The sequence below is a fragment of the Myxocyprinus asiaticus genome, chromosome 21 (genome assembly GCF_019703515.2).
Source record: "Myxocyprinus asiaticus isolate MX2 ecotype Aquarium Trade chromosome 21, UBuf_Myxa_2, whole genome shotgun sequence".
In the NCBI taxonomy this organism is placed as follows: domain Eukaryota; kingdom Metazoa; phylum Chordata; class Actinopteri; order Cypriniformes; family Catostomidae; genus Myxocyprinus; species Myxocyprinus asiaticus.
In genome coordinates, this window is record NC_059364.1 from 16,357,440 (window position 1) to 16,370,032 (window position 12,593).

Consider the following 12,593-nt stretch of genomic DNA (forward strand, 5'->3'; position numbering starts at 1 on the left):
CTGCCTGGAGACGGGATTACAGCTATTGTTGTCGCAGGAACCGCATTGTTCCTCAACCATAGATGATTGTAGTGCAGTGCCTTGGAACCTAGTGATCTATTTTTCTGATCAGCAAATACAAAAGACATACAGACTAAATCTTTCAGACTCTTGACTTTGACACTTTAGTTCATCTCCAAGCAGATGGCCAGTATTACCAGCAACGTGGTGTTTGTACACTATTGGTTAATGATCTGGGCTGGTAACTGAAAAGTTGCTGGTTCAAACCCCAGAAAGGGCAATCTTTGATCATTGTGCCCTTAAGCATGGCACTTAACCCCAGGTTATTCCAGCTGAATACCTTCTAAGGCTTTTAACACAGGCTTTTAAGGAGGTTTTCAAATCTTTTTAGCCATGTGGTCAACGTTTCTAACAAATGAACTCATTTACATCATCTCTACTTCGGTATGCCATTGCAAACCACCTTCATAAAATCATGGCATCTAGAACTAGTATACCCCTCTTTTCCTATGATCATCAATTCCCTCTGTAATTCACCCTTTGCTAAGCTCTACCCAACATGGTTATTATTGCCCCATAGAAATTAATTGGAAATTTGTGTGAACAAGTTTTTTCTTTAAAGGAGTGGTTAAATTATGCAGTACAGTGATAAAAACTAGAGACTGCAAAACAGAACTGAGGCAAATGCTTATCAGTTTCTACAATGCCTTCACTGGTACTGCAAGCTCTTTGGTTTGCATCATCTCTGTTAGTCGACCCAGGGGTCTCATTTCAGTGAAAAAAAAAAAAAATTGTTGTGTGAAATTATGGAGAGAGAACATGTGTTTCAGTTGTTTTCTCACAATTTTCCCTTTTAAAAGGAACTGGGCAATTAGTGAAAACAGTTATTATTCGTAAGAGTTGTGGGGTAAAAATTAGAGATTTATTCATCTCTAAAAGGAAAAAACACACAGTCTTTGTCTCAGAAGTAGGTGGCCTTTGACCGTGCTGTTTTGTCTTTAGAAAAATTAGTTATTTGTATTATATTTATATTTTTAACAGATAATAGAGCATAGTAAAGAGTCAGTGGGGTTGAACGCCTTTGGATGGAACCAGCCACCAACTGTCTCACAGATGCAAATTAATCATGATGTTGAAAGGCAGACCAGCTCATAACAGTGATAACCTCTGCCTCCGAGTCCCCCTCATGCAGCTGTGATGAACAAGCCTGAGAGTGTCTTTGTGTGTGTGTGACCTGTTTTCTCCACTGTAAAGAGAGAGAAAGAGAGCGAGAGAGAGAGAGAGAGAGATGGGAGGTGAAAATAGGGCGAGAATGTATTGGAATGGCATGCTTGCTCATTAGTTGAACACTGTGCATTTCATTTTAGCACAATTAGAATATTGCTTAGCCTGGCGGTCATACATACACACTTGATCACACAAACTCAGTGCTTTGTTAATGCTGCTGGATGACAGTATTGTTGAACAATATTTTATGCAGAAAATGTGAATGGTACTTGCACATGCAAAAGTTGCCACCACAATGCTAGGGTGTTGAAGGGTCCTATGAAATCAGTTGACTTTTTTCAAAATTATTTTTATATTTTTCCAAATTCCATGTTTTCTGTTTAATTTTTTTTTTCTGAATTTTGTTTTAAAGTTTAATAAAATGTTATCATAAAACAGGAATGCAGATTTTTCAGCTTAAGTCACCTTTTCTGTAGCTAATTTGCCCAAATTGTTTTGTGAAATTTTCTACATTGTCCTTATTAAAATCACTTGAAATGGTTACTTTAAGCTTAAAAAAAAAAAAAAAACTTTAAATACAACAAACAAATAATCAGATATTATGCATCTGGAACACATGCTATGACTTTCTCGCCTTTTTCACTGCTCCTGAAAAGTTTGCATCCCTGATTAAAAAATAAAAATAAAAAAGTGTAATCAAATTAATTCATAATTTTAATGAAATAAAAAACATTTACTTTTCAGCATACCATTGCATTAAATGAAGTGCTTCTAAACTGATCCTCAAAGCACAGCGAAGTTTCAAGAACTTAAAAAAATGGATAATTAATTGTGTAAATTGTTTTTAACGTGTTAAATAATCAGCTATTAATGGCAAAAATTAACGCATTCAATTTCCCAGCCCTAATAAATATATCGTCTGCATGTGCTGTGCGCTTCAAGTTTAATGCACACTATGCTGTCTGTCATCTATAACAAACACAGAGCCCAGGTTATCAGTGCATGTGCGTCTTTACACACCCTTTCAAGCGTGCAGCACATTTAGTCTCCACAGTTGTAGATGACAAGATGCATTATGTTTAGATAAATTTGATTAGCCTGTTGGGAAGATGAATTAACCTATGTTCCATCCACCAATGGTATGTCATTACTTTGACTTCTAATAAGACCTGTTGTTTAATTTGAATAACATGTTTTCAAAGCATTTTAGGGATCGCCACAATGGAGAATGAACTATTTGTCATTTCTGTGATTCAGTGTGTTCCATTAAGATTGAGGAGAACACTGCTGTAGAGCAGTTCTGGAGGAACTCTGGAAGCTCTCACTGCTTTTAAAAGTTAAGACTTTTTAATTGGCTGATGAAACACATTTATGCTCTTCATAGCACCATTATTTCTCATTCTGAGTGGTTCGATAGGGGCCACCGTCATCAACAGTTAGCCTGACTCATTAATGTATCTAGCCAATGAAAGTGTGCACTCAAATAATTTAGCAAAACACGAAATACAGAAATCAAGTGTTATATTTAGTTATTTTGTTCTAGTCCTTTTGAAGAGCTAACAAGAAGTACCATGGTATTACTACTGTAAACTCGTAAGCAAGTTTTATTTAAAAACATGTTTTTTTATTATTATTAATTAATAAACAAAACCTGATTCAAATACACTGTGATATATGCAAAAAGACCTAAACCTGGCATGAAACACAACAGTTTGTCAGGTCCCATCAAGCTTGGGTTGGGTACCAGAACCCTATGGAGCATGGATCTGTGTTTGAGTTTCACTTTGAGGGTTTGTGACTATTTTTAGTGACGCGTGATATGTACTTATTTGGATTTTTGTTTTTTCTGTAGAGGATTTGTGTATGACAGCCGGAATAATCTACAGATGCGAGGGCTAGTGGTGCTGCTCGTGTCAAAAGCAGCCGGTCCCAGTACTAGCACCAGTGACCCCATACACGACAGTATGATTAGCGGCATCTACTCCAGGTAAAGACACCTCTCTTTCGTTCCTTCTTTCTCTCTGTATCTCCCCATCTCATCTTCTCTCAGGGTCATGGGGTTTTAACAGCTTGTAGCTCTAGTCATTAGTGAGAAATGATTGCCACCACACACAGACCAGACATCTGGCTCAGAGAGAGTGGAAATAATGTATTTGGGATGAATGGTGTGTTGCCAGAGAGAAAGATGTTTGAATATAATGAAAGCATGAGAGAAGATGGAGAAAAGTGTTTGTGTGTGTGGCCCCAAAAAGTATTTGGACACTGATGGTACACTTTTAAATGTCTAAAAGGCATTGCATTGGATAATAAAATTAGAGCCCGACCGATACCGATTTTAGAGAGGGAAAATTCACCAATTACCGATATGGTGGCCGGTATATTTTATTTTTGAGCTGGAATGAAAACTCTCATCATTTACTCACCCTCATGGCATCCCAGATGTGTATGACTTTCTTCTCTACCTTTTCTATGTTGATTTTGCACCGATATGACTATGCAAAGGTACTCAGAAGGCTGCTTTCTTAAACAAATATTTTTATCAAAGAATATTTGACATTATTATTATACATTATCAACAAATTCTAGAAATTAACACTGAGAAAATAAAGAATAAATAAAAATACAATAAATTGCTTAATAAACATCAGTACTGTGTGTTCAGTATCAGTCAAATGCTGACCATTAAAATAAAGAATAAATTAAAATAAAATAAATAGCTAAATAAACATCAGTACTGTTTAGTATCAGTCAAATGCTAACTATATTACATGGGGGCAGTGGTGGCTCAGCGGTTAAGGCTCTGGGTTACTGATCAGAAGGTCAGGGGTTCAAGCATCAGTACTGCAAAGATGCCACTGTTGGGCCCTTGAGCAAGGCCCTTGACCCTATCTGCTCCAGGGGCGCCGTATCATGGCTGACCCTGCACTCTGACCCCAGCTTAGCTGGGATATGTGAAAAAAAATAATTTCACTGTATATGTGCAAATGTGTGATAAATAAATATAATTATAATTATATATTAATACTGCCGAGTCAAGATAAACAGATAAGCAGCGGTGTTACAACGTATTCTGCTATTCGAGTTCAGGGGAAACTTTCAATGGTGGAAAACCAGACTTTTAAATATTACATTTTATAAATGACACGACTGGAATTGTTCGGTTGAAGGGGGTACCAAACTGTGAATCCTGAACAAAACAGTTTGGTGAATACATGTTTACTCATTAGCTTCCACTCAGCTGACAACAATGAAAGTAGCTACGTGATTAGATAGTTAGCTATAAGCTAATTATAAGGAGATTAAAAGACGGATGTTGTTTATTTTACTTTCCAGCATTGTGTCTCACCAACTAGGTAATAACATAGCGTGAAATCAACACTCAACAGACACAATCCACCACCGCACCATTGTCTGCTGAGCTGCAAAAAGATGCTCTGATGTTTACCTTTCAATCTGCTACATTACTTACTGCACTGACAAACTATAGCTGGCTAACATAGCAAACAATTGCAAAGATAAACATGAGTGACATGGTTGTCAGGGACAGGGTTAATGCTATATTAGTAATATTGAAAAGGGAAAATGATGGGGTCATTGTTTAAGTTTCCATTATGTATTTCACAAACTAGTTAACAACTTACCGTGAAGACACCGCTGAACTCCGCCCTGTCTGCAGAACCGTCAGCTCTGTAAACAATGGAGTCAGAGCACACTCTGCTGGACAAACTACGCTATGACAACAATTCTAAAGCTAGTTTTCTGCATTATATGTTCTGAAAAAAGTTTTCATATCGGCGCATATCAGTAAACATATACGCCGATACCAATATATCGGTGAAAGGCTAATATTAATATAAGAAAGATTATATCGGTCGGGCACTAAATAAAATGTCAAACCAAGTGACTTCTGCAAACAAATTTTGCTAAAACTTTACTAAGAACTAACTTAGAAAACCTGACTAAGAACGAATTAACCATGGTCAAGTTCCACTAACGTTTGACTTCTAGAAATTATCTAAATACAAAATATCTATTGATGCTTTATAATGGAAACCTAATGCTTTTTGAATATTTTGCTTTAAATTTGTGCTTGTGCTATCGTTCTTTAAAATAAATGGCATGTTTTTTTGTTTTTTTTATATTTTGTTATATAAAGCCATGAGATTCATACATTTTAAAAGTATGGCTAAAGTGTTCAAATATTTTTTGTGGCCACTGTACATGTGAGTGCTCGCTTATGTGTGTTGTTGGTGGGAAATTTGTAGGGATTACATGTTTTTTAAATGGTGACGTACAGTATTCTTGGCTAATGTCTGGGCATCAAGTTAAGAGAAGGTTTTTGTCCTGACACCTTGAAGCTACAGGCTGAAATATTTTTAAATTCTTTAGGGATGGTGTGCAATGAGAGGTGTCTGAGTCACTGATGGTTAAGAGGTTCATGTTTCGTACCGACCATACTGTCCTTTTTTCCTTGCTAATAACTCTATTCTGACAGTTCTGAAAATGTCACGTGAAACCAGTTAGATACAGTTTTTTCTAAAACTGTGTAAATTTAAAGGAATAGTGCACCCCAAAATTTTATTTCTGCCATCATTTACTCAGTATGACTTACTTTTGTGAAACACAGGAGATGCAGATTGTCAGCCTCAGTCACCATTCTCTTTCATTGCATCTTTTTTTAATTGTATTTTTTTTTTTAAATTTTACATACAATGAAAGTGAATCGTGACTGAGGCTAACACTCCGCCTAACATTTCCTTATGTGTTCCATGAGAGAAACAAAAAATCATATGGGATTAGAACGACATGAGTGTGAATAAATGATGAAGAAATTTTCATTTTAGGGTGAAAAATCCCTTTAACGATTGCCTTCTCTCTAAAAGCAAAAGTGAAATAAATCTATATTAAATTTGCTTTTAAGTAGCATTGATTTTGTAGAGAACAAGGTTTATGGGAAAAGATCTATGGTAACCCGTTTTTGCATGCATGTGTTTGTGTGTGTGTGTAATAGACAGATCATTAGAAACAGGATATGAAAGTGTGCATGCTAAATTAGTCCAGTTAAAGACAAAAAACTGACACACACACTCATGCAACCACTTCCATTCCTGCGTCTCTGAAGTACTCTTGCTCTAAACAGGCCGATTTGTGTGTGTAGATTCTTTGGCTGCAGTGCCAGGGAGTTACCAGAAGCGGCTGTTGTACTTGGCAGCATGTGTGTATATATGTGTGTGTGTGTGTGTGTGTGCGTGTGTGTGTGTGTGTCAGCTGTCTGAATGAACTCTTTCTCTCTTGCCGATTGGGGAAAAAAGTGTCAAAGCAAGTGAGAGCACTCATCGCCACACTCCTCAATTTTCTCCCTCGTTCTCTTGCTTGTACAACCCCTCAGCCGTTCCTGTAGCTCGAACAGGAAGTGACCTCATAATTCCACAGCTGGTAGTTGGGTGTCATGGAAACAGGGTGGTGATGTAGTTGCCCTGAGATTTGTTAGACTTGAGGCTGACCCTTCGTGGGTGTGAGTAAAAATGTGTGAGTTGAGTGATGGTGAATCCGATACACAGAAATACACACATTTAACTCAAACATGTCTGCATTAGTTACTTCTTTATGAAACGAACATTTGTAACTCTAAATTCTGTTTCGATGAGCAGTGTTCAAAGCCATTCTAAGGCCACATCCACACTAATCTGTTTTTGTTTAGAAACGTATAGAGTTTTTGCTTTCGAAACGCGTTGAATTTGCTTTCGAAAAACTTATGGAAACTCTCTTCATAACTGTTTTGTAAAACTATGACGTTAGACAACTGAAAACAGAGTTTTCAAATGAAATTAATTAGTGTGAAATGACAACTCACTAATCCGTTTTCGAATGAAAAGGCATTGATTTTGCTACATTTTCGCCTTTCATTCCACACTGGAACTGTGTTTTCCTTCACTGTAAATGGAGACTTTTGAAAAAGTTCTCAATAACCGTATACTTTGGAAAACGATGACGTTAGGAAACTGGAAACAGAGATTTCAAACTTAAATGAAATCGGGTTCAATACAAGTTAAGCTCAATCGAAAGCATTTGTGATGGGTTAGTCGATTACCACAAGTGTTCACTCATTTTGTTAAAAAAAAAAAAGAAGCAATCTGGGTTACAGTGAGGCACTTACAGTTGGAAATAAATGGGGCCAATCTGTAAACTTTAAAATACTTGCTGTTTCAAAAGTATAGCCAAAAGAAGTAAATAATGCATGTTAACATTTAGTGTTATAAAATCGCTTGCTAACCTTTTCTGTGTAAAGTTATATCTAATTTTAACAACTTTGTTTCCATGACAACATAACACCGTACACCCTAAAACTAGGGATGGGCATTTTCCAGTGATTTTGTAGTCAAGTACTCTAACGTATAATCGATTACTTGTTAATTAAAATGTCAGTTAAAAATATCAAGTAGGACACGCACATAAAATGTATATCTTGTTTTATTCACAAACGTTACCAAGAACAGTTTCAAAATAAGATAATTTCAATAAACTATGCTTTTCTTTTTGGATAAATAATTTAACAATATGCATTAATAATAATAATAAAAAAGATTTAAAAATAATAAGTTAACATTTAACTCTTGGAGCTTACACAGAAACCAATACAAACAGCATTAGGGTGATGCACATATATAAACTCTGAGTCTACATGAAAATCTATCACATTTGTATTATTTTACATGTTATTATTCAGAAAAACAAGTGGTGAAAGTTGGCTTTTTATAAAATGCTATAAAATATCTGAACCCATGTTCGCATTTCCTTTTCACCATAAAAACAGATCCTTGTCCATTGGCTTGACTCCAACAGGAACCGAATACAAATAGTAGTAGAAAGTAGCAGGGCTGCAACTAACAATTATTTTGATAATCAGTTAATCTAGCAGTTATTAGAACGATTATTCGACTATTCACCGATTATTGCAACGATTAATCATTAGCTCTTAACTGATTATTCAGCTTGTGCCCCGACTTAAAAGGCTGTATTAAATGTGCTTACTAATAATAGAGGACAAAATCATCTTTTAAAAATACCTCTAAATGACATTCACTGAATTAAAGGGGAAAAATACTTTTTATTCAGTTTAATTCAGTAAAGAAATTCACTGCAAAACAGACTTTTGTTATCAAATGTTTTTGTCTTGTTTTCCATTTAAAATTGTCTAAAAATCCTTAAAACAAGATACATTTACTTGTGAAGCAACATATAAGATATTTAGACTTGCTTTAAGAGAATGTCTCTTAAATATAAGTGTATTTTGTATATAAGTGTATTTTTCACTTGGTTCTACTTCTGCGAGTGCAGTAAAGACAAAATATACTTGTATTCAAGATCTACTCTCTAAAAGCAAGTCTAAATATCTTATATGCTGCTTCTCAGGTGATTTTAAAGGATTTTTAGATATTTTAAAATATTTGTATTTTTAATATTATATTCAACAGTTTCTGATAACAATTTTTTCTTCGGAAGAATAGCTGCTAAAGAAAATGTATGTTGATTTTAAAGGAGTTTTAGATATTTATATTGGAAAAAAAGCCAAAACAAAAACAAACCAAAAGCATATATTGTTGCAGTGTATAATGAGGTGAAGATACCCTCTCTCACCTTACTGTTCACTTCAATCCATCTTTAACTCACAAAAAAACAAACTCTCTTATTAATAAAGCTGCGTATTGCCAATTTTCATGATGATAAGAAATGCACAGTGACCCATATATTATGATTCAATAAGTCACGAGCCATCACGTTATAATATAGCTGCAGCAAACGCGTGTGTGCTCAAGGGATGAGCGTCCCCCCGAGTGTGCCTCTGCCAGGTGCAGTTTCAATCTCTCCCCCTTAGATCGGGACACTTCGCGCAACTCATAGTAGAGGCACTGACGCACAGAGAAATGCCAGTTTTGGAATTTGTAGTTATTTAAATGATCTGCTTCCCTATTATTTGAATTTTAATAAAGCTATAACGCATTTGTAAGGGGGTTTAGAGGAGAGGAGGAGGCGAGAACCGGCTTGACAACATAAATAATAATTTATTAAACAAAAACCCAACCAAAAACACACAACTAAAAACACAGCACAGCTGTCTGTAATTCTCTCTCTCTCTCGAACTGTCGTCCCCGGCCGCCTTTATCCCTCGCGCGCCCCATCAGGCTGATTGGGGACCGGGTGTGTCTCATTCCAACCCGGCCCCGCCCTCCTCGGCTCCACACTCCTCCCGGCGTTGCCTCAGGCCGGGGAGCCCCCGGCATGACGTACATCCCCCCTCACCCTTCCTCTCCGGGTGGGGGGGCGTGCCTTATGCCCCGACTGCCGGCGGGTCCTCCCCACCTTCCTCGACCTGGGAGGAGACAGGAGGGGAAAAAAAAAAACAACAACACAAAATGGCGAGGGAAAGGCCAACATGGAGCGGCAGAGAGAGAGGAGAGAGAGAAAAAGAAACTCACCGGTTCTCTGATGCGCCGTCGCGTGGTCCTCGATCACTACTCCACCCTCTCAGGCGGACTGCAGCCGCTCCTCCCCGGGCGGACCGGAGTCAGACCTCCAACCCCCAGCGGACAGAACGCCCCTCCGCGTTCCCGGCGTCCTGTGGAGACTCTCCTCCGCCCCTGGCAGCGGCCCTACCACTCCAGGCGGTCGGGGAGTCACTTCCCTCCTCCCCCCCGCGGACGGCGGTCTTCTCTCGACCCCTCCGCGTTCCCGGGGGACGGCAGGGCACTCCTCCGCCCCTGGCAGCGGCTCCCTCGCTCCAGGCGGTCGTGGAGTCCCGTCCCCACTCGCCTCGCGGACGGCGGCCGTTCCCCGCGTCCGGGTAGTCGGGCTACTCCGTCCCCCGTCGGACGGCAGCGGCGCTCCCCTGGGTGGACGGCAGTGTCGAGGACTCTGCGACGGGAATCCCTCCTCCTTCCCGGGTTTTGGCACCAGTGTAAGGGGGTTTAGAGGAGAGGAGGAGGCGAGAACCGGCTTGACAACTTAAATAATAATAATTTATTAAACAAAAACCCAACCAAAAACACACAACTAAAAACACAGCACAGCTGTCTGTAATTCTCTCTCTCTCGAACTGTCGTCCCCGGCCGCCTTTATCCCTCGCGCGCCCCATCAGGCTGATTGGGGACCGGGTGTGTCTCATTCCAACCCGGCCCCGCCCTCCTCGGCTCCACAGCATTAAATATAACTGCATTTAAGATATAATGTCGGGATGTTTCCTTTAAAGAGCTCTGGCTCTGCTTATTCCACAATGAGAGTGCTTCTGTGTTTACTTTTGTATTTTTGCATTATGATTCCCATTCATACTTTGTGATCTACATTACCTGAAGTTGTTTGGAAAGTTTAGAGTGTGTCTGGACTGTGAGCTGTGTAATTCCTCTCCTCAGTCACGAGCTGCAGTGCTGCTCTTGCACGTCATCATTAGAATTTAATGTGATCTCATGCTACGTTAAATGTGATCAAACGACTATTCGACAAGGAAATTTTTTTTATTTTTGACGTTGTCGATAAATTCGACTAATTGTTTCAGCCCTAGAAAGTAGAGAATTCAGTAAGAATCAAAATAAGTATTGCCACAATTTGACTTTGCTTGAAAGTACACAAAGACGCCATCATGTCTCCTCCTCTCATTCAACACCTCGACGACATACATCCACACTGCCCCTCAGTGGACTCAGTTGTAACTGCGAAATTTGGTGAGAGATCCAGAGGGAAAGTAAATGATATTTCAGCTTTGCCCATGGCAGGCAAATACCCAGGAATATCAATTTGCAATATTCGAATAGTGTTTTTAAGTCGACTAGCTGGTGCAGAACAAGTACTTGATTACTTGTGCACATCCCTACCTAATTGGATTGGCCAAAATTAGACATGTGAATGGGTGAATTCTGCCAAGTGTTTTAGACACTTTTTATTTTTTAACCCACAATAATAACATATCAAAGACACAAATACATTTTTGGAAGTTGCATCAAAATCCACTTGGCTCAAAAATCACAGGGGGCATGTGCCATTTGTATGGGCATGACACTTCTGGTTAAGAGGGTTTTAGGAGATTAAATCACTGTAACGCACAGTTGCTTTATTCTAACCTACCAGGCTCTCTCTTTATCTCCTGGCTTCTTTTTCTTCTTCCTATGTCTCTGTTTTTTGTCACAATTTTTTTTTTTTTTTTTTGGTAAGTGTTCTGTCTTTCCTTCTAACTTCCCCCCTTCCCCTCCCTCCTTCCATGACACCTTTCTCTCTCTCGTTCCTGGTTAGAGGTGTGTTTGATGGTGATGATGGATGAATTGCTGTGCTGCTCTTCTCCTCCTTGACATGCAGCATTTGTAAAATGTCCCTTTCTTCAGTCACTCACACACACGCACACACGTTTGTGTGTGTGTGTGTGTGCGCTTTTGACGTGTGTGTGTGTGCGCTTTTGACGTGTGTGTGTGTGTGTGCGCTTTGTGTGTGTGTGTGTGTGTGTGTGTGTGTGTGTGTGTGTGAGTACATGCACAAGTGCATCTGAGAGAGATGTCTGTTTGAATGATTGCTCGACACATTTTTTTAAAGGAACAGTGTGGAACACAAGAATGACATTGAGCACACTTGACTACGACCTAATGAGCTACATCAGTTTGCTGTGTTTTGTAGAGAGAGGATACGATTGGTTGAGTTCCTGGATGTTTTACTGAAAATGTCATCCATAAAACCCTGTGTGTGATAAAATAAAATTTTATGAAGCAAAATAATACAAAGACAATAAAGAGAATGCATTTCTATTGCATTGTCCTAGCTGATTGCATGCAACCACAAACATATAGGCCTGTGTGACCAGTGTAATCTGATCGCGAACAAATGACTCCTATGGGCTTGTACTTTTGAAGAATTAAAAAGAGTCGCAAATCAGTCTCTAACTCATGAGTTATAAGATGTGTTCAGTCTTATCTATGCTGCTGTTATTACAGAGTGATCTTGAAAAACAGGTGTTTTTGTGTGTGTTTGTTGTGAAGGGTTGCACTCGATTCATAAAGAGTTTTGAAGCAGAACAATTGTTGGTCCTTCATTAAATCATCATCTGGCTGATATACTGTGTCACACACTTAACACACACACATATTTAGTGATGCTTTTGGTCAACTGGCATCTTGACCTTTAAGGTGATCTGCAGTGAGCATGCAGACATACACGCTCGACTGAGCTCCAGGGTTTAAATTGGCAGCGAAAATGCAGCAGACAGAGAAAGGAGGCGTGTCAGTGGGCGGAACCCCTCTGCGCCATGGCATCGGTTGCTATGCAACTGAGTTCTGAACCTATTTATACTCCTTGTGCTGCCCCTCCCACTGACTTAAAAAAAAAAAATG

At 38.9% G+C, this 12,593-nt stretch overlaps 1 protein-coding gene across 1 annotated transcript in view; it reads left to right on the plus strand.

Annotated features, from left to right (window-relative positions):
• pdss2 (prenyl (decaprenyl) diphosphate synthase, subunit 2) overlaps nucleotides 1–12,593 on the plus strand; it is a 50,560-nt gene that overhangs the window by 7,500 nt on the left and 30,467 nt on the right. The window contains exon 2 of the mRNA XM_051648994.1: nucleotides 3,080–3,214. Within this exon, the coding sequence (XP_051504954.1) occupies nucleotides 3,080–3,214 (135 nt within the window). The remainder of the gene's footprint in view (nucleotides 1–3,079; nucleotides 3,215–12,593) is intronic.